This window comes from Tasmannia lanceolata, unplaced genomic scaffold (genome assembly GCF_043159265.1).
Source record: "Tasmannia lanceolata isolate RefF3 unplaced genomic scaffold, GAP_Taslan_0.1 ptg000008l, whole genome shotgun sequence".
Classification (NCBI taxonomy): domain Eukaryota; kingdom Viridiplantae; phylum Streptophyta; class Magnoliopsida; order Canellales; family Winteraceae; genus Tasmannia; species Tasmannia lanceolata.
This window is the reverse complement of record NW_027518685.1, coordinates 56842616-56867168: the sequence shown is the minus strand read 5'-3', so window position 1 is coordinate 56867168 and position 24553 is coordinate 56842616. Positions and strand designations below refer to the sequence as shown.

General features: G+C 40.9%; 1 protein-coding gene across 2 annotated transcripts in view; it reads right to left on the bottom strand.

Annotated features, from left to right (window-relative positions):
• Positions 1 to 1375, bottom strand: part of LOC143885382 (LOW protein: PPR containing protein) — a 69405-nt gene extending 68030 nt beyond the window's left edge. For both annotated transcript variants that reach the window (XR_013253259.1, XM_077389534.1), the window contains exon 1: positions 960 to 1375. Coding sequence is in view for 1 of the 2 variants with exons in the window: in XM_077389534.1 (XP_077245649.1) it covers positions 960 to 1337 (378 nt within the window). In the remaining variant the exon portion in view is untranslated. The remainder of the gene's footprint in view (positions 1 to 959) is intronic.
• Between the last annotated feature and the right edge of the window lie 23178 nt (positions 1376 to 24553).

The following is a 24553-nucleotide window of genomic DNA, read 5'->3' as shown; positions in this document are numbered from 1 at the left end:
GATATCATCCTTGGAATTGTACCTGTCCCTTGGAAGCAGAAAAAACCCTTAGACAAATCAGAAGCTATCTGGAACATCTGAATTGGCGAATAACCCATTCTTGGAGAGAAGGAAACTGCCCTGCAGATCAACTGTCAAAAATGAATTACCCACATAAAGTCTTTCCTTCCATTGTTTTTTTGGCTACTCAAAGCCTCCTCTCAGCTGTAATTGAAGACAGGAATGGATCATTATATCTTAGATTGTAAGGGCTGAAGCCCGGCCTGTAGGCCCTTTTGTACTGGCCTCTTGGCCTCCTTTGTTATGCTTCTATCTTTTTAATGATATCTGGTAGGGGTCCTGCCTAACCCCAGCTTACCTATCAAAAAAAAACTTCAGCTTGTGGCTTTCACTGGCTTTTTTATCAAGTAGCCCTTTCTAGGTCATCCTCTCCACAGGTCACCCTCTCCACAGGTCACCGCAGGACTCCGATTGCTCTGTAACCAAATGTCAGGGTACTTAACTAATACGTCAAAAGCTCTGATGGAACGTGTTAGGTTATGCCCCTATACCAGGCTGGGTCCCAGCTAGTCACATACCAAGGCACGCCCCAATCAGGACCACACCTGTTAGGTACCTTACCAATAGGCCAAAAGCTACAGAGCTGATGGAATGTGCTACTGTGCTAGGCAAGGCCCTTTAAACCTGTCCCATACCAGGCTGGGTCCCACCTAGTCCCATACCTAGGAGTCCCCCTCTTAGGACAATAACAATAACACATTGCTTCAAATTTGCCACAAAACAAAACCCATTTATGCTCTTATGCTTTCTGCTCCTAATTGTATTTGACCATCTCGGTGACTCTTCTTTAATAAAAATTGATTTGCCATTAAAAAAACCCATTTATAGCAATCTCAATTATCAACAAGTAAACTCGTGAGGAAAGGTAAAAAGAAAATAAAAATAAAAAACCCACAAACCTTGAGAGCCGATTCCCACTGATTATCGCGTATCGAATCATCCAACGCTTCTAAAACCGCTTTGGGCCAAAGACGAGAGGATTTTGCCGCAGCATTCGCCTTCCTTTCAATGCCTTTGATCGCAGCCTCAGTTCTTAGAATCCGAGACAGCTTTCGGTCCGAATCCTTTTGAAGCCCTTTTGATGTCTCAACATTTCTTTTCGCCGATTTTACAAAGAAAAAGAACGGTTTTCTTCTTTCTGCAAGCTCACAAGGGGTTACAGGAAAACCGAAGGTCAGAAAGGAGGATGAGGAAGAGCGCAGGTTAGCAGTATCGAGTACCCGGAGCTCCATTGCGCTAGGGGGATACTGAACGAGAAGGCCTGATAATTTGGTCATCTTGGAGGAGGGTTCGAAGGAAGGAAAGAGATCACTAGTTTTGTTAATGAGAGGGATAAGAAAGAGAAAATTGGGCCCACATCAAGTCATGCCAAGATGATCTTGACCGTTTCGTTGTCATATCAATTTATCATAAACAGGCTATGGATTGAAAATGAGATTGCTCTCAAATACCCAAAAAAATTTTAAAAAAAAAGGTGGTCCTAACCATGGTTTCAAATTTAAAGTTTTGGAATGCATTTCGGTCCTCACCAAAACCGAATTTTCCGCCCAAATTATGAAAGGAAAAATTACATTTACACCCCCTCTAGTTTCTGACACATCCACTTCAACCCCTATAGTTTAAAACGTGAGAAAGACACTCCTTGTAGTTTTGTCGGGTTTTTTTAATTGGACGGTGCAAACGGCGCGCGTGAAATGACCCATTTGCCCTCTGTTTTAACTCGACTAAAACTGGTTGGGTTTTTTATCTTTGGGTTTTTACTCGACTGAGCTAGGGTTTTCACCGTGTGGAAGACGAACGACGATTTCCCGTCATCTTCAACCGTGGAACCATCAATTCGAGGGTTTCTAAAACATTCTTCTTCTCCGAACGTTTCAGGTTTGGAAGATTTCTGTCTTTTAATGTCATGTTGTTAGTATATTGTAAAAAATGATTGGTAGGTGTTAAAATAGTTTACAAACCCTTTTGTCTTTAAATATTTTATGAAGTTTTAAAGGCTTGATTTCAAAGTTCCCACTGAAAACAAAGTTTCTGTGATTTTTTAATGGAAAATTGTCGGGTTAGGTGTTCTTTCGATGTAAACTGTAATATTAGTTAGGGTTTATGAGTATTTTATTGGTTTTTGTGGAATGTCGAATTTTTGTGTTGGAGAAACCCTATGTTGCAGTCCCAATTTGTGAGAAATATGTTATTTTGCCCCCTTTTTAGGACTTTTTGTGATATATGTCTTGCATATGGTGTTACTGTGGTCCCACTTAGATTGTTGTGGTATCTGTGTTGCATATTTGTATTCACATTAAGCATGTTGGGTTCCCCCACTGGAGATTCAGTGTTTTTTGGTTTGAAAGTAGGGTGCATATGTTGTGGTCCCCCTTGGAGAATCCATGTATTTTGGATTGAAAATAGGGGTCTGCCACCGCAGAGGTGCAAATGTTGTGGTCCCCCCACTGGAAATTCTATGATTTATGCTTTGAAAGTAGGGTCCCCTCTACACAATGAGTGAATGTTGTAGTCCCCCCTTTGCAAAGTCAATGTTTTTTACTTTCTAATCAGGGGTCTAGCAGTGCAATTGTGTATATATTGTGCTCTCCCACTGTAAGGAAGTGTATGTTGTGCTCCCCCTTTGCAAAGTCAATGCTTTTGCTTTAAAATTAGGGTTGTCCCCATGCAAATTAGTATATGTAGTGCTCCCCTACTGGAAATGATTATATGTTGATTTGAAATGATTATATGATGCTTTGAAATGGTACCCTTCTATCACTGTTGAGTCAAATGCAATGCGTATATGTTGTCCCTTTCAGTGTATTTTAACTTTGTTCTTTACCTTGATATGGTAGTGATGGCCCCTGGGTTTCTCACTTTCGAGGTGCATCATGGTGGGAAATTTGACAGTAAAAAGATGGGGTATAAAGGGGGAACTGTGAAGCACATCGATGACATCGACCCAGATTTGTTGTCATTGTTTGAAATGCAAGACATGATGGGAGAGATAGTTGGTGTTCCTATCCTTTTGTTTATGTACCATAGGGTCCCAGGGAGAGGTAAGCATTGTGGTTTTCGAAGGATTGATTCCAACAAAGATGTCCTAGAAATGATAGACCTTCATAAAGGGAAGTCTACAATTTAGATATATCTTGACACTCCCCCATTGCCAGCAGGTGTAGTTGATGTCTTGGGAGGGACATCACACGGACATGTCCTGGGAGGTGATGGAGGTTTGCACGGGCAAGTTGTGGCCCCCATGCCAACAGGTGGTAGCACCCCCATTCCAACAGGTGGTAGTGAGAGGCATGGTGAAGTTGTCAATGATGAAGAGCACACCCCCATTCCATCAGATAGTAGTGATGAACATGGTGAGGATTTTGAAAACTCTGATTCAGAGGATGAAGATTTTGTTGCCTCTAGGAGGTCAAATTGCAGTGGGAGTAGTTGTGGACTAGGTAGTGAGTTCGATTATGTTGATGAATCTGCTGATTTTTTTGGAGGAGGTGAATTTGTGGGAGATGATGTACATGAAGAGGAAGATGTGATTGGGGCATGTGCAGAGGAGGTTATACCTGATGATCCTCAAAGGTCAAATGCACGTGAAGATGAGGAAGATGGGTATTACCTTAGAAGTCCAATATTTTCTTCAGATGAAAGAGAACCCAGGATAGAGTTCAATGAGCATGTGGACATGGAGAAGCCACCGTTGGCTGTGGGGATGATTTTCAGCTCCCACAAAGTGTTTAGAGCTGCATTGAAAGAGTATGCAATTCAGCATGGGTTTGACTATATGTATGTCAAGAATGAGCCTTCCAGAGTTACTGCAGAATGCAAGAGCAAATGTGGTTTGAGAATACATGCATCTCATATGCAACAGGGAGAAGGATTTCATATAAAAACTTTCAATTCCATTCATAAGTGCCCTAGATCATATAACAACCACCATGTTTCTTCTACTTGGTTGTCGTCAAAATATCTTGAGAAGATCAGGGATGATCCCAAATGGAATGTTCATGCAATATGGAAGAGTATTAAGAGAGATTTCAAGGTCGATGTACCTAAGTCAAAGATTTATAGGGCCAAGATGAAGGCTTTAGAATGCATTGAGGGAGGTATGTTGAGCAATATGCTAGAATTTGGGACTACTGTGATCTTGTGATGGTTAAAAACCCAAGTAGTTGTTTGAAGTTGAAGGTCGAGAGGCCTACTTTGGATGTGTTACCAACCTTTCAGAGGCTATATATCAGTCTCCATGCTATGAGGTCGGGATTCTTGACCGGTTGTAGGCCTTTTATAAGCTTGGATGGCTGCCATTTAAAAGGTCCATGGGGAGGCCAAATTCTAAGTGCAGTTGGGAAGGATGCAAATGATCAGATGTTCCCAAGAGCCTATGCATTAGTGGAAGCTGAATTACAAGACTCATGGACTTGGTTTCTGACAACACTCCTCAATGACATTGGTCCAGTTGAGACTCATGGTTGGACCTTCATTTCTGACAGACAGAAGGTATACATCATTTACTTACAGTTTCAAGTGTTTATATGGTAATGTAGTTGTCTTTTAATTCTAGAATTCTATAATTGTACCTATCACCTTGTTATTGCAGGGATTGGTTGAAACTTCTGAAGATATCTTGCCAAATGCGGACCACAAGTTTTGTGTCAGGCATATGTATAGCAGCTTTAAGGCGGAGTTCAAGGGTAAGATTTTGAAGGATACTATGTGGGCAGTAGCATATGCTAGCACTCCGATTGAATTTCAGAGGCACATGGCAGAGATGGAGAAGCTTAATAAGCAAGCTCATGCATATATCTTAAGAAAATTAATCCTACATTGTGGTCAAGATCAGCATTCAGTGCTAAGCCAAAATGCAATCTTCTAGTGAACAACCTATCGGAGACATTCAATCCCTTTATTCTACCTGCTAGGGACAAGCCCATTCTAACAATGTTGGAAACCATAAGAAGGCTTCTTATGGGGAGATTCCAGAAGCAAATATCGGATATGGAGAGTTATGGGGGACCTATCTGCCCCAAAATACAAGAGAAGTTGGAGAAGGCAAAGGTTACAGCTTGTGATTGCCATGTCGAATGGTCTAGTGGAGAGGAGTATGACGTCCAAAGGTATGGGAAGCAATATGTTGTTAACTTAGGGCAAAATACTTGTGGATGTAGGAGTTGGGGCTTGAGTGGTATCCCATGCATGCATGTTGTTGCAACCATCTTCTACCAGCATGAGACTGTAGAGAAATATGTCAACCCTTGCTACCATAAAGATGCCTTCCAGAGGAGTTACAAAGAACTGATTCACCTATGCCTAGTATGGAGCAATGGCCATCTTTAGACATGGACCCGGTCCTCCCACCTCCAATAAGAAGGCCCCCGGGAAGGCCAAAGAAGATGAGGAGGAGGGATGCAGATGAACCCAGAAGACCTACAAATCCATTCAAGTTAGTAAGAAAGCATGGGTCACTGTAGTAAGTGTGGTCTGTTTGGACACAACAGTCGCACTTGCAAAGGGCCTATCAAGGAAAAAAGGAAGTCGGCTTCTCTAAGGAGAAGAACACCATCTACTACTAGTGATGCAGCTGGTGCTAGTACATCTGGTGTTGGGCATCGTAGGGGAAAAGAACCAGTCACCAGGGGTCAAGGCAGAAGAGGTGGCATCACAAAGCAGGTAAAACCCAAATGCTTCTCAAGTCAATTTCCATACAATAACCATATGTTAGTAATTTTCTTCTATTAAACAACTGAGAATGGTACTTGTAGGACATGTTGTGCCTGGAGGAAGAAGTGAGAGAGCTGATAGCAGTGTACATGGGGCTTGCACACACCCAGTAAATGAGTTTTGCATTTCAACCTATTTCTGCCATTGTTATTGTCTTGGGTTAAATTAATTGTTGTTATTTATTCTTTCTCATTTATTTGTCTCAATGGTACATGTAGCTTATTGTTGATATTTGTTAGAATAAGCCTATATGCCTATGGCCATTTTAGTCATTGTACATCTCTTTATTATATTATAAATAAATGAGTGAGGGGGAAAAGCCCTAACTTACTTTTTCTCTTTTCTCTCTCAACATGGTATCAGAGCCTTAGGGTTCTTGATCCAAAACCTAACCCTAGCCGCCATCTTCTCCGTCAACCTCTAACCCTCGTTCCTCTCTCTCTCTCTCTCTCTCTCTCTCTCTCTTTGTTTCCCTTCCCCTACTGTCCTACTCGAACCCTTCTTCCCCTCTCTGTCGCCCCAACCTTTCTCCTCCACCCGCCCCTTGCCCTCCCACCCGCACACCTCCACTGTCTCCTACAACCAATACGACCCCACCCATTTATCTCCCTCGCCTCTTCAGCCGGGAATCTAAATTTGCCCCCCCCACCCCCATCGAGAATCTGGATTTGCACCCCCCCCCCCACAGATTTCCCAGGAATATTAATTCTGGAAACCCCCAAAATTTTCCTGGAATTTTTTCTTTTTTTCCTGGAAATCTAATTTGCAGAAAGGCCGGCATCCACTGTCCCCTGTTTTGGACCAATTTCAGGTCAGCCTCCCCACGCTCGCTCCAACCGAACCATACCTATTTCATTCTTTAGAAGCCTTCTTCTTCTCATCTATGTGCTGAACACTTTTCCTTCTTTCTTTTTCTTCTTTTTGTCTTTCATTTTCCCTACCCTCTTCCTTTATGGGCTTCTCTAGTTTCTTGTGGATTAGTTGGTTTTGTCTATTCATTTCTCATCTTCTTCTTTTTTCTGTGAGTCGTGGTTTCTCTGTTTCTCTACATTTCCTGTCAGTGTGGATGCTCCCAGCATTGTTGATCCTTCTCTTGGCATGACCACTGAGGTCAGTGCTTCATCCACACCCTCAGCTTCTTCTTCGTCTTCTCAATTGGCACCTGTGGAAAATTCCTATCCACAGTTGAATATTGCCAAGTTTGATGGAACCAACTACTTACCCTGGAAGGTTGCAGTTGAGACATATCTTCTTGGCTGGGGTAAAGTATGCTTTCTTTGCGAGGATCCTCCCTCGCTAAAGGATCCTCTATATACACGTTGGGAACAGGAATATGCACTGATTCGGAGTCTCCTATGGCAGAGAATGACTCCGGACATTTACTCTACTATGATTCTTCTTCCGACTGCGAAGGAGGTCTGGGATCACACGGCAGTGACGTATTCTGGGGCTGAGAACTTGACTCGCATCTGCTCTACTTACTGTGAGTGGATGCGGCTCTGTCGTGACGACATGTCACTTGAGGCCCATTATGGGAAGTTCACTTCATTATGCCAGCAGCTTGATGTCTTCATGCCCCTCACCTTTGATGTTCATGTTCTCTGGCATCAACGGGAACAGATTCTTGTCGTACACTATCTTGAGAGCCTTTGCCCAGAGTTTACACATCTGCGCCATCAGATTCTTGGTTCTGGAGATATTCCTTCGTTGCGCGAGGTCTATTTCTGCGCCCAGCAGTGTGTTGGCACGACCCCCTCCCATCCTACTTCTGATAGTTCGGCTCTTGCCGCATATGATGGAGGTGGTGGTCCTCGTCCTTCCCGGGGTGGTGGTTCTTTTTCCGGAGCTCGTGGACGAGGTGGTGGCCGTGTTGGCAGTGGGCGTGGTCGTCCTTATTGCACCCACTGCCAGCGTGATGGCCATGTCAATGAGACTTGTTATACACTGCATCCAGAGCTTTGCCCGTCCCGATTAGCCCACCTCAGCACCTTTGGTTCGTCTGACACAGTAGCCACTACTCCTGCTGATGACTCATTCTCCTTCACCAGGGCAGACTATGAGGAGCTCCAGTGTCTTCGTTAGAGTGCCTCCCAGGCTACTGCAGGCTTTGCCCAGCCAGGTAGTTCACGCACTACGTTACTCTCTAGCTCTGGGTCCTGGATTATTGACTCAGGAGCCTCAAACCATATGACTGGTAACTCATCACAGCATTCTTCTTTTCGCTCATTTCCATATGATTTTCAGTCCATTACTTTAACTGATGGTTCTACTACACCTATTATTGGTATTGGTACCACCTGTCCTTCACCTAATCTCCCTCTATCTGTAGTTTTGTGTGTACCTAAGTCTCCATTTACTTTATTATCTGTTAGCCAAATTACCAAAAATCTGTCGTGCTCTATCTCATTCTATCCTTCTTACTGTCTTTTTAAGGATCTTTCGACTGGGAGGACGATTGGATCGGGTCGTGAGGTGGATGGCCTGTACCGTCTTGACTGGAGCCCTTCTTCGTCAGCCTTACACAGTTCCGTGGATGCCTTTCAGTGGCACTGTCGACTGGGTCACCCCTCCCTTTAGCGTCTCCGACAGACATCTTTAGTTCATAGTTCTATTTCTCATTTTCATTGTCAGTCTTGTGAACTCGGGAAGCATCATCGAGTGTCTTTCCCTTCCCGACTCGTTACTAAGGTTGATACTTTATTTAAGTTAGCTCATTGCGATATATGGGGACCTTCTCGGGTCACGTCAAATAATGGATTCCAGTACTTTGTGGTTTTTATTGATGATTACTCACGCACGCATGACTTGGTTGTATCTTCTGAAAGACCGCTCTCAGGTCTTCTCTGCTTTTAAAAATTTTCATGATGAAATAAAAAATCAATTTAGTACTAATCTTAAATACCTGCATACTGATAATGCTCGTGACTTTTTCTCTACTACTGATGGCTTTTAGCACTATCTCTCTTCTCATCGCATCCTTCATCAATCATCATGTGCATACACGTTGCAGCAGAATGGCGTCGCTGAAAGGAAACTGTGATATCTACTTGAGGTGGCTCGCACACTCCTCTTTGAGATGCAGGTTCCTAAATCCTTTTGGTCTGACGCCATTCTCACTGCTTGTTTCCTATCCAACCGTCTTCCTTCTTCGGACGGTGATTCTCCATTTCACATAGTTTATCCACATCAGGACCCATTCTCCCTTACGCCGCGAGTCTTTGGCTGCGTATGTTTTGTTCATCATTTGGGTCCTGGCCGTGATAAGCTAGATCCTCGTTCAGAACGGTGTATTTTTCTGGGTTACTCTCGCACCCAGAAAGGATACCGTTGCTACAGTCCACGTCTGCGCCGATGGTATGTATCAGCTGACGTCACATTTTTCGAATCAGAACCATTCTTTGGCTCTTCCTCTGGTCCTTCCAATGTCAGATTAGAACCTGATGTGACTATTTCTCTTCCTGAGCTTTCTCCCATTCCTAGTACTCCTATTGCACATCCTCCTGCTTGCCCTTCTGGACAGGTCGACTCATGTGCTCCCAGGGTAGCTCGTCCCACTACTACAGTCCAATATAAACGTAGTCAACAGTAGGCACGTCCCTCGCAAGTCGAGAAATCGTCCTCATAGGTAGAGATCTTCTTATCCCCTCCTCAGGTATCTGATTCTCCTATTGCTTCCCGTACTCGTTCCCATTCTACTGCTCACCCGCTTTCTAATTTCGTTTCTTATGATCGTCTAACTCTCCCTTTCAAAAGCTTTGTCTTGTCTATGTCTTCTGTTGTGTTACCACAGTCTTTGGATGAGGCTCTCCTCCACCCAGGCTGGCGGGCTTCAATGCACCTTGAAATGGGTGCTCTTCAGTCCAACAACACATGGGATCTTGTCTCTCTACCTGCCGGCGCTCGACCAGTTGGCTGTCGATGGGTCTTCTCCCTTAAGTATCTTCCTGATGGCACAGTTGATCGACTGAAGGCACGTTTGGTGGCAAAGGGTTACACTCAGACATTCGGTGTAGACTAGCATGAGACATTTTCTCCAGTTGCGAAGATACCTTCTGTCCGTGTTCTACTCTCCCTCGCCGTTAATAATGGTTGGCCTCTTCACCAGCTAGATGTGAAGAACGCCTTTCTGCATGGCGACCTACTTGAAGAAGTGTATATGGAGCAACCGCCAGGTTATGTTGCTCAGGGGGAATTGTCCTCATCTGTCTGTCGACTCAGAAAAGTGATTTATGGGTTAAAGCAGTCACCACCTGCTTGGTTTGGTAGATTTAGTGAGGCAGTTATGAGGTTTGGTCTCAAACAGTGTGTTGTATATCACTCAGTATTCAGCTATCAGTCCTCAGCAGGATGCATTATGTTGATTGTATACGTCGATGACATCATTATTACAAGTAGTGACTCAGGGGGAATTCAAAAATTGAAAGACTTCTTACAAAAAGAATTTGCAACAAAGGACTTAGGACGTCTCAGATACTTTCTTGGGATAGAAGTTGCGTACTCCTCTCATGGTTTATCTTTATCTCAAAGGAAGTATGTTCTTGATTTGTTAAAAGAGACAGAAAATCTTGGTGTGAAACCAGTAGCTGCACCCATGGATCCAAATGTGAAATTGGTTCTAGAAGAGGGTGATTTGTTGAAAGATCCTAGTAGGTATAGAAGACTTGTGGGCAAGCTCATATACCTTACCGTTACTCGTCCTGATATATCCTACGTCGTTGGGGTAGTTAGCGAGTACATGATCTCTCCTCGCACATCTCATTGGAACGCAGTGGTTCAAATTCTCAAGTATCTGAAGGGTGCTCTAGGGAAATGATTACTATTCAAACGGCATGGTCATACACGGATTGAGGGGTTCTCAGATGCTGATTGGGTTGGATCTCCTGCGGATAGGAGATCGACTACCGGGCATTGTACCTTTGTTGGAGATAACCTGGTTTCATGGAGAAGTAAGAAATATGATGTCATTGCGAAATCGAGTGCAGAAGCAGAATATAGAGCCATGGCGCATACTACGACTAAGATTATTTGGTTGAGGTCACTCTTAACTGAGATTGGTATTGGATTTCCCTCTCCTTCATAGTTATATTGTGATAACAGGGCAACAATCTATATTGCGACAAATCCTGTCGTCCATGAGAGAACTAAACATATCGAAGTCGACTGTCATTTCATTCGTCAGAGGATTCAGAAAGGAGAGATACGCGCTGTATTCACTCGTTCTGTAGAACAGTTGGCAGATATGTTCACAAAACCTTTGAATAACTCTAAGCTTAGTGATATATGTAACAAGCTAGGAATATATAATTTATACGTTCCAGCTCGAGGGGGAGTGTTAGAATAAGCCTATATGCCTATGGGCATTTTAGTCATTGTACATCTCTTTATTATATTATAAATAAATGAATGAGGGGGAGAAGCCCTAACTCACTTTTTCTCTTTTCTCACTTTTCTCTCTCAACAATATTGAAGGAAGTGGAGGAAGAGGGAGAGGTGGGAGAAGAGGCAGCAGAGGTGGGCCATTTGGGGTTGGTCTCTACTAAGGCCACTTTTTCTCTTATCCGACAAGAAAAGTAAGTAACCTTCATAGTTCCTTTTCTTTCCATATGAGTTAGTACATATCACTATCACTATCACCTAACTTCTTCTTGTTGGCAACTTTGCAGTCACCTCGCAAATTAAGTGCACCTGGTGCTACTGCTAGTATTTCTGCTGTTGGAAGTACTTCTGTACCTTATTTTGGGACCCAACAGTCTTCAGCTCCAGGTGGGAACTGATGTTTAGATTCTCTTCATAGATGTCTTCAGCTCCAGGTGGAGGGTTTTTTATAGGCATGCTTACTTTCAAGTTGAAGATGACCAATGTTTTGCAAGTTTATTGCAGGGATTAGTTATGTTATGTTAACAATGTTATGTAAACACTGTTTTTCTATGTTCTTCATGAATACTTGGGGGGGTCAAATACAGAATGTTCCTTGTACATGACTGTTTGTGGGCCGACTGGTTGTCTTCTTCTTGCATGTGGAGGGCTTTGGGTTTTTGAAGGATCCAGGGCTGCTTTGAATGAGCATTTTGATTATTATGTGAAAACTGTTTCATTTTGGTTGTTCTTCATGAATATTTGTCTGTGAAATACAGAATCTTGGTTGTAAATGACTATTTCTGGCCTAAACTGAATATGCCAGCTGAGCTCTACGTCAGATGGGTTTGAGGTGGGTTGTATTTGAATGGCATGTGTGAGTTTCACATGGGTTGTATTTGTAATGAACATGTGTAATTTGACATGGGTTTCAGATGAATTTGACAAGGGTTCCAGATGGCATATGTGTCTTTGTAATGCAATGACAGACATGTATTTCTCCATGGCTTGTATTAAATGAACAGGTGATCTATGCTTGTATTGAATGGCATTTGCTTCATGCTTCTATTGAATGAACAAGTGATCTATGCTTGTATTGAATGGATATTTGTCAATGAGTTGTATTAAATGAACAGGTGCTCTATGCTTGTATTAAATGGAATTTGCTTCATGCTTATATTCAATCAACATGTGCTCTATGCTTGTAATGAATTGCATCTGCTTCATGCTTGTATTCAATTAATAGGTTCTACATGCTTGTATTCAATGAACATGTGCTTCATGCTTGTATTGAATGAACAGGTGTTTCGTGCTTGTATTGAATGAACAGGTGCTTCATGTTTCTATTCAATGAACATGTGCTTCATGCTTGTATTCAATTGACAGGTGCTTCAGATGGGTTGTATTCAATGAACAGGTGCTCTATGCTTCTATTGAATGGCATCTGCTTCTTATGGTTTCTATGGAATGGTATAGGGTTCAGATGGGTTGTTTTGCTTAGCATAGGGTTCAGATGGGTTGTAATGCTTACCGTACAATTCATATGTGTTGTATTGAATGATAATGGTTGAGATGGTATATGGTCTGGTGTCTAGGTCTGTCTTCTTATATGGTTAAGATGGGTTGAGATGGTATATGCTATGATAATTGAACATGGTAATTCAACCTGGTAATTCAAAATGGTAGTTCAACATGGTAATTCAACCAACTCATTCAACCTGATAATTGAACATGGTAATTCACAGTGGTTATTGAAGGTGCTGGCAATTGATGTTGATTGCATTTAATCATTATTAATGTTGATTGAATGCCTTTCATGGTTGGTAAGTCAACATGGTAATTGAACCTATTAATTCAGACCAACCATTAAGAAGTATTCAGACCTCCCAATTAAGAAGTAAAAACTGAAATAAGACCAAGCATCATGATAAGAAATAGATTGAAATCCACTTTCATTTCTTCAACACATTTCCTACATAGATAGAGTTAGATTAGAAGTCTTTCAAAACATCATTTCAATACAGACAAATCCATGGGTACTACATTTCCTTCCCACTCACAATCCCATTCTAATAAACTACAGCCACTAAGAAAACAACACATAGAAGAGCAAGCAGCCCATGACATGGCAAGTAAGGTCCGTAAAATCTTTTCCCTGCGATGATACTTGTCGACTTCGGTGTCCAACCTTTCAAGCTCCGCCAGCGCCTTTGAGAACTTCTGCATAACCTTCGGTACGATAGAACTTCCTCGAACACATATCGGTGGATCCACCCATTCGAAAAAACCACAAGAAGCACCCATCTGAAATCATACAAGCTCATTTAGAATTACTCCATAATTCATATCCAAAGTATGACCATTCACAAAAGATTGCTCACCTCATACCCAGAACAACCCAAAAACCTTCGCCCGAAGTTAATGCTAGTCCATGATGTCCTTAGTGACGCTCGTTGTCCACATTGGCATGGTGTGAAGGTAGAACCTTGTGAATGTTGACCACTCGAAGAGGAACCAGTTGATGCCATCTACATAGGCTAAAAAAATACTCAACTGTCATTTTTTTCCAAATTAGGCAAACCCTATGTGTCAAATTAGGCAAACCCTTATAATGCACTTATAAGGGTTTCGTACTTCTAAATTAACCAACATGCATTAACTGGTAGGGTTTCTATTAATAAAACTCATTCCAAACCCTAACTTACAAGGGTTTCTAACAAATAAATCACAGCCAGAAATCAAATACAAGAAAACCCCCAGAAATCAAATACAAAAAACCCCACAAATCAAACACAAGAAAACCCCCAAAAATCACAGCCAAGTAAACAGCAAACATTAGGATTTTTGAAGAAGTAACATTAGGTTTACACAACAAGAAAAAAATACATTGGATGAAATGACAAACTTTTCTGCCTCAAATAGTAACAAATTTTACCACACAGACGTGATTAACAGTACATTACTTCGTTTGCACAAGGGAAAATGATGAAATACTATGCTCTAATCAACAATCATACATAGATGTAGTATAAAATCACAAACATACCTGTAACCACGTGGGAGGTATGTCCAGACCAAAACCCTAACCCTTCGAAGTTCCCTCTTCCACGACGAAGCTCTGTTTCAGATTTAAAAAAAAAAAAAACGGTCTGTAGATGCCTTATACAAAGAGAACACAGATACGGGGGTATTTTGGTCCATAAAATATCAACCCTGGTTACTTTCTGCGGTTCCGTCGGGTTGACGTAACGGCCAGTTGACGGAAGGGGTATACTTATAACAAAATGAAATTACAGGGGATGTCTTTGTCACGTTTTAAACTATAGGGGTTGAAGTGGATGTGTCAGAAACTAGAGGGGGTGTAAATGTAATTTGTCCATTTTGAAAATTCTGCCGTGATCAACAAAATCAATTAAGAAAATATTTTATGTCGTACAAAATTTCAACTGAAATTTGGGGATATAATATTAAATAATAGATAAAATTCATATTTTTGGGGATATTCCTTAAATTTCGAATTTAGACCGAAATTTCGGTCCAAATTTTGTACCATTTCAGATTTACCCCATTTCCATTTCGGTGGAAATCTCAAACCATGGTCCTAAAATAACTTTTTGGGCCAACATGTGCCGTACATGATTGGATCCTTTTATCTAACCAGTGAAATAATGTATGGCCTTTTTGTGCTACACTCATCAGATGATTCTAGTCATTTCATAAACAAACCTCATTTCGGGCACGTTTGGCTACCATGAAATTTTTTTCATGATAAACTACTGTTTCCAGGTGGTGAGAAGTGGCTAAAAATTAGGAAATAAAAGACTACTCAAAATAGGATGACTTTTTCCGATTTTGGCCACTTCTCACTATCATTTCAAATCATGCCCTCTGAAATCTCTCTCCTCCCACCCGTCCGTCCTATACCTCTCTCATTACTTGGCGACACTAATTTATCATAAAAAAAAATTCCTAGCTGCCATACATAGCCTTAGAGTTCTTCAGAGAGAAGATAAGACGTTGATTTTTGAAGGCCTTCATGGACCAGGACCCTGTACCTCATAATGGTTTGCAACATAAATAGTCTCATTACATATGGAAATCTTATGTCTGATCTAGAAATTGATTGTTTAGGATTAGAAATCTAATGGAGTAAGTCTAGAAGAGAACATGAATTTTTAAAAAATCCTCCCTATTTTCAAAATTCCTGCATTTTACAAACCAATCCACTCAAATTACATTTAAAACACCTGTAGATTACAAAACGCTCAAGATAGTCAACCAAACCCTGAAAATCTTTAAAAAAAAAAACCTATAAGTAGGGTGCATCCATTCCATCAGCCCCACTAAAATTAAGGCCCTGTTAGTTTAAGATTATGGCAACCGATTGTGAGTCAAAAACTCAAGAAAAAATTTAGGCCCCAGTTAATCCAACTAAAGCTGCTTTGAATTGACAAATGACCAATCCAGTGAAAGATGATTTGCCTCCTGATTACGGTGAAGGACCTGATAACGAACTGGTAGGATATCAGTTGTACGCCCAAAAAAGAGAAAAGTACGGAATGTGGGCCACATGTTTCAAGGAATTATGGATTTTGGGCACCTTTTAAAACTAGCATCAAATACGGGCGATTCTTCAAAATCGTGTGGAAAAAAGACCCGGATACCCTTCTGACATCAATAGAAATCTCATTTTTCATTACTGCCAATTAAATTGGCGCGCTTCACAAGGCTTCTTTTGGTTCGTCTGAATGTGTATTTGAACCGACAGAACCTTGGGTTCGTTTCTATCTTGGCCGTCGGAAATAACTAGAGACGGGTGGATGCTTGACACGTGCCGAAATTTTTTTTGGAACCCTGGTGCCTTTATGTGGAACAGTGGCGTCTTCTAATAATACCACCTCTCTGTATGAGATTCTGCCGGCGTACCCATTGTTTCCGCTTACACCATATTTCCGTTAGCGTGCCCTTTGATATTTTTGCGGCGTACTTCTTAATCCGGCAGCGTACTCTAGAATCCGACGGCGTATTTGATATTTCGGTGGCGTACTCGATACGTTTGGAACACATGTTTGAACCCAGAAAACCCGGCAGCATACTCAATATTCCGGAGGCGTACTCTAGAATCCGCCAGTGTATCCATTATTTCCGCCGGTGTACCCCATTATTTCTGCTGGCGTACCCCTGAATTCCGCCGGCATACACCCTATTTCCGCCAGCATACTCCTTAATATTCCGGCGGCGTACTCGATACGTTTGTAACACATGTTTAAACCCAGAAAATCTGGCGGTGTACTCAATATTCCAGCGGCGTACTTGATATCTTTGATCGATGGGTGTTTCGCGTACTTGATATTCCGGCGGCGTATTTTAGAATCCGACGGCGTTCTCAACCAAAAGAGACGTGAGAAATAATAAAATATTCAATAACGTCGTCGTTCTAAGCCAAAAGAGACGTATTCAATAACATTACCGTTATAAGCCAAAAGAGAAGTCAGGACCAAAAGAGAAGTGAAAAGATTCTAAGCCAAAAGAGAAGTGAGGACCAAAAGAGAAGTGAAACGATTCTAAGCCAGAAGAGATGTATTCAATAATGTTACCGTTCTAAGCCAAAAGAGAAGTGAGAAAAGATAATGATTGACTTTGGGTTGTCAGCGTTCCAAAAATTTTTCCAACACGTGTCAAGCATCCATCCGTCTCTAGTTATTTCCGACGGCCAAGATAGAAACGAACCCAAGGTTCTATCGGTTCAAATACACATTCAAACGAACCAAAAGAAGCCTCGTGAAGCGAAAAAGGAGGACTCTGTCGATGTCAGAAGGGTATCAGGGTCTTTTTATCACCCGATTTTGAAGAATCGCCCGTGTTTCATTCTTGTTTTAAAAGGTACCTGAAATCCGTAATTCCTTGAAACATATGCCCACATTCCGTACTCTTCTCCCCCAAAAAAGCTATCTGATTACTGACCAACCCTACCCTATCAACGATGGATCTCTACAAATGTCTGTGATCCATTTTCAGAAAGTACAGTTCACTCATGAAGTGTAAGGGAGAGTGATATATGAGTTACATTGTTTTCCTTTTTGAGCATATCTACTTACTTTATACCTGTTTGAATGCTTTTCTTAATACTCTGAAGGGGAAATGATATATGAGCCCCGTTTTTTTTAATCCGGGGATAACCCCCTCTACTGTAAAAGGGTAGTCACAGACATGGTTTTAAATTTCGTTCGAAATTTTAGATCTCCGTCAAAACAGAAACGAAATGTACCACATTTAGGAAATTTCAGCAATTTCAGCCAAAGATATTTTTCTGTCCACAGAATTTCGGCCCAAAAAATGGACATTTCGGGACTTCCTACCGAATTTCAGCCAAAATTTCAGGATCTCGGCATAAATTTCGGTTTTGGCAATGTCATGTTGCTTAGTGCCTGAAATTTCAACCTTTTTACATTAGAGGGGGCTTTCCCGAGTGAAAAAAAAGGAGGGCGAGCACATCACTTCCCACCTCTGAAATGTTGAATTTGAATGCTTCTCAAAAGGTATTACCCATCGCCAAGGCACTCACTTTCGAGTTTTTATATGGTAGCTGACCGTCAAGTGTAAAGGGTTGGGTTTTTTTCTTTCTCAGCCCTTTTACACGTAAAGGCAGCCACCATGTAATTTCTCCAGGCCACCATATAATTTCTCCTCACTTTCATACCGGCCTTATCGGCATTATGCATCGCATCACAATATCGCCCCAACGAACCCCATTAGTAAGGATTCTTGTCATTATAAATTAAAATTCCCTGAAAATAAAACTTGAAATGCAGAGGTTGAAGTCACCTTTTTCATATGCAATCAAACAAGACAAGCATGAAATTTCCGAAAAAATTCTTTTTCAAAATTTTCCAGAAAATCCCAGCAATCCAACACTATTAGCAAATGTTTAGATTAATATTTAAGCTAGATTGAAACTCATGGAAGTAAGTTTACTAAAGGGGCTGTATGATACAAGGATTTTAAAATCCTAGATGTGAGACGAGAGAAGGAGACTGTCTGTTGTTTTCTGATTTCTCACCCCTCTTTTCATCATGTGTTTCCAGGTTTTAGAAATCTTATTATTGGGGAGAGATTTCCCTTTTTTTTTTCTTTTGAAAAGATGGGGGAGAGATTTCTAAAACCTGGATTTCTTACTTTAAATCCAAGAAAATTATCCAAGACTTTAAAGGAGACCATCCGTCGTTTCTGATTTCTTGCCCCTCTCGCCCCTCTTTTACCCTGCTTTCAAACTAAAACCTGGATTATAAAATCCACGTATCCAAACAGCCGCTAAAGTTTGAGTAACAACAAGAACATGGTTCCACCCCCCTGTGGATAACATATGACTCAATAGTTGCAAGGCATGAAGTACGGGTGCCAATGGACCCAGACGGTTTGATTGACCATCTAAATCCAAACTTAAAAGAACAAGATCTGGACAGATTACCAGGATCCATGGACATATTTCAGGACCCTACATAGGATCCAAAATTATTACCGATTGGAACCGGACAACCAACAAAAGCCCGCAGGACAGTCCTAAATCTGATTTTATTAAACTATTTTACGAAAATACCCTCTAATTATTTATAACTTTAAGTATAATATTAAGGGGTATTTTAATGAAAATAAGGCATATGCATTTTTTTTCGAACACCACCTATTTTTAGTATTTTTTTTTCATTCATCTCTCTCAAGTCTGAGTCACCCTCTTCTCCTCTAAACATTGACCAAGTCCCTAGCCCACTGCGTAGCCGACTTGCCCTCTCCCTCTTCTGAGAATTTTAACTGTGTAAAATGTAAGTAGGACCTACTAGGCCATTCCAATGGATGGTCCAATTTGAAATGGATCATGATCAAGATGTAGGAAGTAGGATCCAAAGAACACTTTGAATCCGATCCAACCGACAAGAGATTTGAATTGATCGTGACTAAGACATTTCTGGATCCGATCCGAAGTGGATCCGTTGACACCTCTAGCATGAAGTCGTCATCAGAATATTCAGATCACCCACCCTGGTTTATTAAGATAGATCATTTTAAATTCTCAAACTCGTTTTGAGATCATTCACCCTGGTCAAGGTTGTGTAAATATCAGTAGCAAACGAGGTGACTAGGCTTTTCTGTATGGTAAAAGGCTAGACAGACACTAGAAAGAGGAGGTGACAAAGCAAAATAGTTGCAGAGAAAAAGCTCACGCTGGGTTTGCTCAGGATACTATTACCTAGGTCCTTAAACTTGGAATGGATAGCCAAGCTTAGGTGGCAAGCAACTATATGAATAGCTTGGCTGGAACTTCACTCAAAAGATACCGGAATAGGTCGATTGGCCAGATAAAGATTAGCGGCAAAAAAGAAAAATGTCCAGTTGTTCAAATCCAAAGGCAAGCAAAGGGATAAACAACAGACTAACTTACAGAACCACAGAAGAAAACCAAAGGATGCAAACAAACACCAGCGAACAAATCAAGTCTAGTGTCGAAAAAACGTCCCGGCGAATGTGAAGTTACGAAGAAAATTAAGTGAACCCTCGTACTCTCACCAAGGTAATAACAGTAATGAAAAGATTCAGTGACCCTATGGCATCGTTCATCCTCCAAGCACAAAGTAACACGCAATTGCATAGCAGATGGCAGTAGAGACAGATTGTCAAGACAGAAAATTGCATGAAGAAACAAGTAGCAACCCAAAGAGGGAAGAAACAATTAGCAACCCAAAGAGGAATACATGCTGTAACCAGTTTATACAAAAAGACCAAGACAGCAGCGAATATGTTTCCAAGAGGATGAAGATGCTACAAGTGAATAGAACCCTGTTAACTCAATACGATCTCGCCATCTGAACCAAAAATAATTGAAAATAAGTCCTCTTTAATATGGATCAAAGTTTAAAGACTGGGAGGTCCTCATAAAATGTTTGTGGTGAAGCTAAGATCTGACAAAAGCAGCTAATGACAGGTCTGGTTGCTTAATAAAAATCTCCTCCCTGTAGAGTTTATTTTTTCTTTTTTTGTGAGAACATGTTCAGCATATTCATTTCTGGTCATTTCGGGCAGTAAGCAACATGTGGCCCTTTTTCCCTTAGCATGTATGCCTGTACATACAAGTTCATTCGAATTTGTTTCCTTAACAGTTTATTGTTCTCCTTCCACTTCGGCAAAAGAAAGAGATCTAAAGAAAGAAAAAGAATTTATCTGGGGAAGTGGGAAGATACTTGCAGGCCAAACAAAGTTGGGGGGCTGGGGATTCGAAGACTAAAGATCATGAACAAAGCTCTGCTGGGTAAATGGCTGTGTAAATAGCTGTGGAGATTTCAGGAAGAAAGAAATAACCGGTGGGGCAAAGTGGTTGATGCAAAATAAGGAGCAAGTTTTGGCAGATGGAATTCTCTTGATAATTATAGGAATACCTAGGTTACATTTTGGAGGGAAACCTTAAAGATAAAAAGCTTTTTTTATTCATGAAATTAGATTTAGGGTGTCTAAAGGTGACGGTGCAATTTTGGCATGATCCATGGTGTAGCGAGATGCCTTCTATTTTCCCAGATTCATGTGGTTGCTAGTAGGAGCGAGACCAGCATTAAAGACTTCTGTACGGTACGGTGGTAAGGTGGTTTGGAAAAAAATGATTTTCAAAGGAACTTTGATAAGGAGATTGATAGAGGAGCAGAATTCTTGGAGATCGTGCACTCAGTTTACATCAAACGGGATGGCGAAGATAAGAGAACTTGGCTTCAGGAAAGGGATGGGGTATTCACGATCCACTCTTTCTACCACTACCTCATTTTAGTTTCGTTGCCCTTGTCAGTCGCCAGAATTTGAAGATTTCGACCACTCCCAGAGTATGTGCCTTTGGCTAGGCTGAGAAACGTAATAAAATCCTGATTGTGAATCACCTTTGGAGTCACAAGGTCATTATTGTAGACGTCACAAGATCATATTTTCATTCATTGTATATTGGCTAGCATCATTTGGAGCCACGTACTAAATCTGTTCAGTATGTTTTGGGGTTTTCCCAACAATTTATATGATCTTTTGGCGGGTTGGAATTTTGTTCCTTGGCCTGTGAGGGGAAGAATCCTATAGTCTCTTGTCCTATTGGTTGTCTGATGAGCGATGTGGAAAGAGATGAATAGAAGGACCTTTAAGAGTGACAAAAGGTTCTAATATACCATTGAAGAAAAGGGCTCTAGCTCTATTTACCAGTAGGTAGTCTCAAAGATCATCAGATGGGCAGGTATCCTCCCTTGCTTTAGAGGAATTTCGGTAAGTTATGAGTGTTTTTAGTAAGTGGTATAGGTCTATTACGGGATTACTATTTTTGGTAAGTTTTTAACTTTATTTAGTTTACTTTGGATTAGATGAATGGTTGAGATTAGTTGCTTACGTTTTAAGTTATCTTCTAGGATTTCTTTTCTTATAAATACATCTTATGAAAGCAATGTAAGGGACTTTTTCAATATTGAATAGAATTGACGTTTTGCTTGAAGCCAGAAATTTGGGCTTTCTTCTTCTCTCTTCTTCTTGTGGTTTGGAACCATTTTCTCTCATCTCCTCTCACCGATTCTCTTCTATTTCTTCAATCAAATCAGAACAAACAAGGTTAGTAAATCAGATTTTCTATTTTCTTTGTCCTTGAACCCGAAAACTACAAAAACCCAAAATCCATAGACCTCCCTTGTTCTTCAAGATCTTATTTTGAGGGATTGTTTTAGTGATTAAACCTCACCCAAAACTCACAAGAATCTCAACTTTCCAACCTTTTGAACTCTATTACAAGTACTTACCGTTTTCAAGCCCGGAAACCCTTTTTAAAGAACCATAGCCTAAACCTACCATAAACCAGAACTTAAACCCTGGACTTACCTTTCTTTTACCTACCTAAACCCTTACCTAAGATGTGGACAGCAGTTCCCTTCAATTTCCAGATTTGCAGGAATTACCAAAATACCCCTACGGCCTAAATCTAGACTGTTTTGACCCAATTCCTACTGCTTGACATTTTTTTATTTTTCTTCATTGATTATTATTAATTTCTCATGCTTTTGTTACATCTAATTGATAATGTCTAACATTATCTTTTAGTTCTTTTAATTGGTTGCATGCGTGGGCCTAGTTTTGGACTAACCCTTCTATCATCAATTCATCTTATGAATCTTTATCGCTTTGATTGATTTGTATAAGGTTTCGTTCATGCTTAATTATGATCTTTACAATTATTTATGCTATTTAGGTCTCATTATTTCTGTTGTCCATAGATTAATTAGGCGTTAATTCAGCCCTAGGTTAGTTGTTAAGTGTTCTTTTAGTTTTCCGCGTAAGCCTTAAACTGTCCTAAAGTCTTAATCCCATTAGGAGTATATGATTTTCCCTAAATTATGTATTGTCCTGCATCAACTTGGTATCAAAGCATAGAGTTATTTTTTAGGAAACCTTTTAGGGTGTTAGAGTAAAAAAAATTTGTGTTTAGTTTCCCTTTGCATGCCCACAAGGAGTGGTAAGGATTACCACACAATGCCATCAGGTAATCAAATGGCGATTGAGGAGTTGGCCCAACTTATTGGAGACAGCCGCAAAGAGATACGACTTAGTAAAATGGATCGTGAAGCTCGCAGTAAGGAATTACAAGTCATTAGCACTCAAATCCAAGCCGCGCAAGTAAGGCTTGCTGCGTTAGAGGGCCTTAAGCAAATTAATCCTGAACAACCAACCGTCCAGAATAATCAGCCTAGGCAAGGGAATCAAGGATTCCAAAATCCACCACCTTATCCTAAAATTTCATTCAATCAAAATCAAGGTGGCCAGGATCGGAATAATATCGGGGACAACTTCGAGAATGACCAGCAATTTGGTCATTATAGGATTGGGAATTGGAATGCTCGAGGTGGCCGAGGAAGATATCAAGGGGGTCATCAAGGATATAGAGCTCCCTATCGCCAGCAGCATGGCGAAGATTATGACGATGATAAAGAGTTTGATCCTGAGATCAATGGACCCAATTATGCTGGAGACATTACTAAGAACGTTAAAATTGATGTTCAAGACTTTGATGGAAAATACAACCCTCAAGTATTTTCTGATTGGCTAGTGGCCATGGAACAATATTTTGATTGGTATAACATGTCCCAATCCCGAAGAGTTATGTTTGCTAAACTAAAGTTGACATGTCTAGCTTGAACCTATTGGACTGATTTTGAACATCAACTTACTAGGAGAGGTGAGGATAGCATCCGGACATGAGATGAGATGAAGGCCAAGCTCAAAGAAAAGTATTTGACAATCACCTATAAACAACAGTTGATAAGCCATATGCATAGGCTTAAACAAAACAACTTATCTGTTGGCGAATACATGAATCAATTCTATGAGGCCAAAATCCGTAGCGGAGTCCAAGAAGAACCTGCGCAAACTCTCACCAGATTCCTGGATGGACTTAAACCATAAATCATGAGGGGAATGAGAGCGCATCTTTTCGGTGATGTTGATCAAGCTTTTCAGGAGGCTTGCGAAATTGAGAAGCACCAAAAGATGTTCTTCCCCAAAAAGTTTAGCAACCAAGCTGGGGAGGCTTCTTACAAGAAACCTCAACAATCAAATCCCACTTATCCTAAGTCCAACAACAATTACCAACCTCCAAAGGACTTCAAGGGTAAAGGAGTTTTGAGAGAAAGTCCTAAGAAAGGGCAGTGCTTTAAATGTAAGGGTTATGGACATTATGCACGTGATTGTCCGAACCTTGTTGCATTTGTAGAGCCCCCACAAGATGAAGGAGAGGACTATGATAATCAAGCCAATGAGGCCGAGAATGATGAGGAAAATTATGTGGCCAATGGCTATATTACTAAAGAAGAATTAGAAGTAGAAGAAAATTAGAATAAGGTTGGTTTGATGAGATGTATGATCACACAACCAAAGGCGGATAAGGACTGGAGAAGAAGCAGCATCTTTTACACTTTCACTAAACACCAAGGCAAGAACTGTAGAGTTATCATTGATAGTGGAAGTTGTATGAATGTAATTTCTCCCAGTGGAGTTAGCCGAATGGGACTTAAACCCGAGTCACACCCAAATCCATACAAGGCTGCTTGGGTTGATTAGTCAACCATTCCGGTTACTCATAGATGTCGTGTGCCTCTTCAATTTTTATCATACACCGACACAATCTGGCGTGATGTAGTTGAGATGAATGTTGCTCACATTTTACTAGGACGACTGTGTGGTTGTATGACAGAGATGTTGTGCATTACGGGAAATCCAACACATTCATTTGAGCACAAAGGCAAGAAAATTACTTTGCAGCCATGCCCACCGCAACCATTTAAAGTGGCTGAAAAGATGAACGTTGCTTTCACTAGCAAGTCCAAGAAACCCTTAGGTATTCTTAATCAAAAGGGTTTTGAAAAGGAGT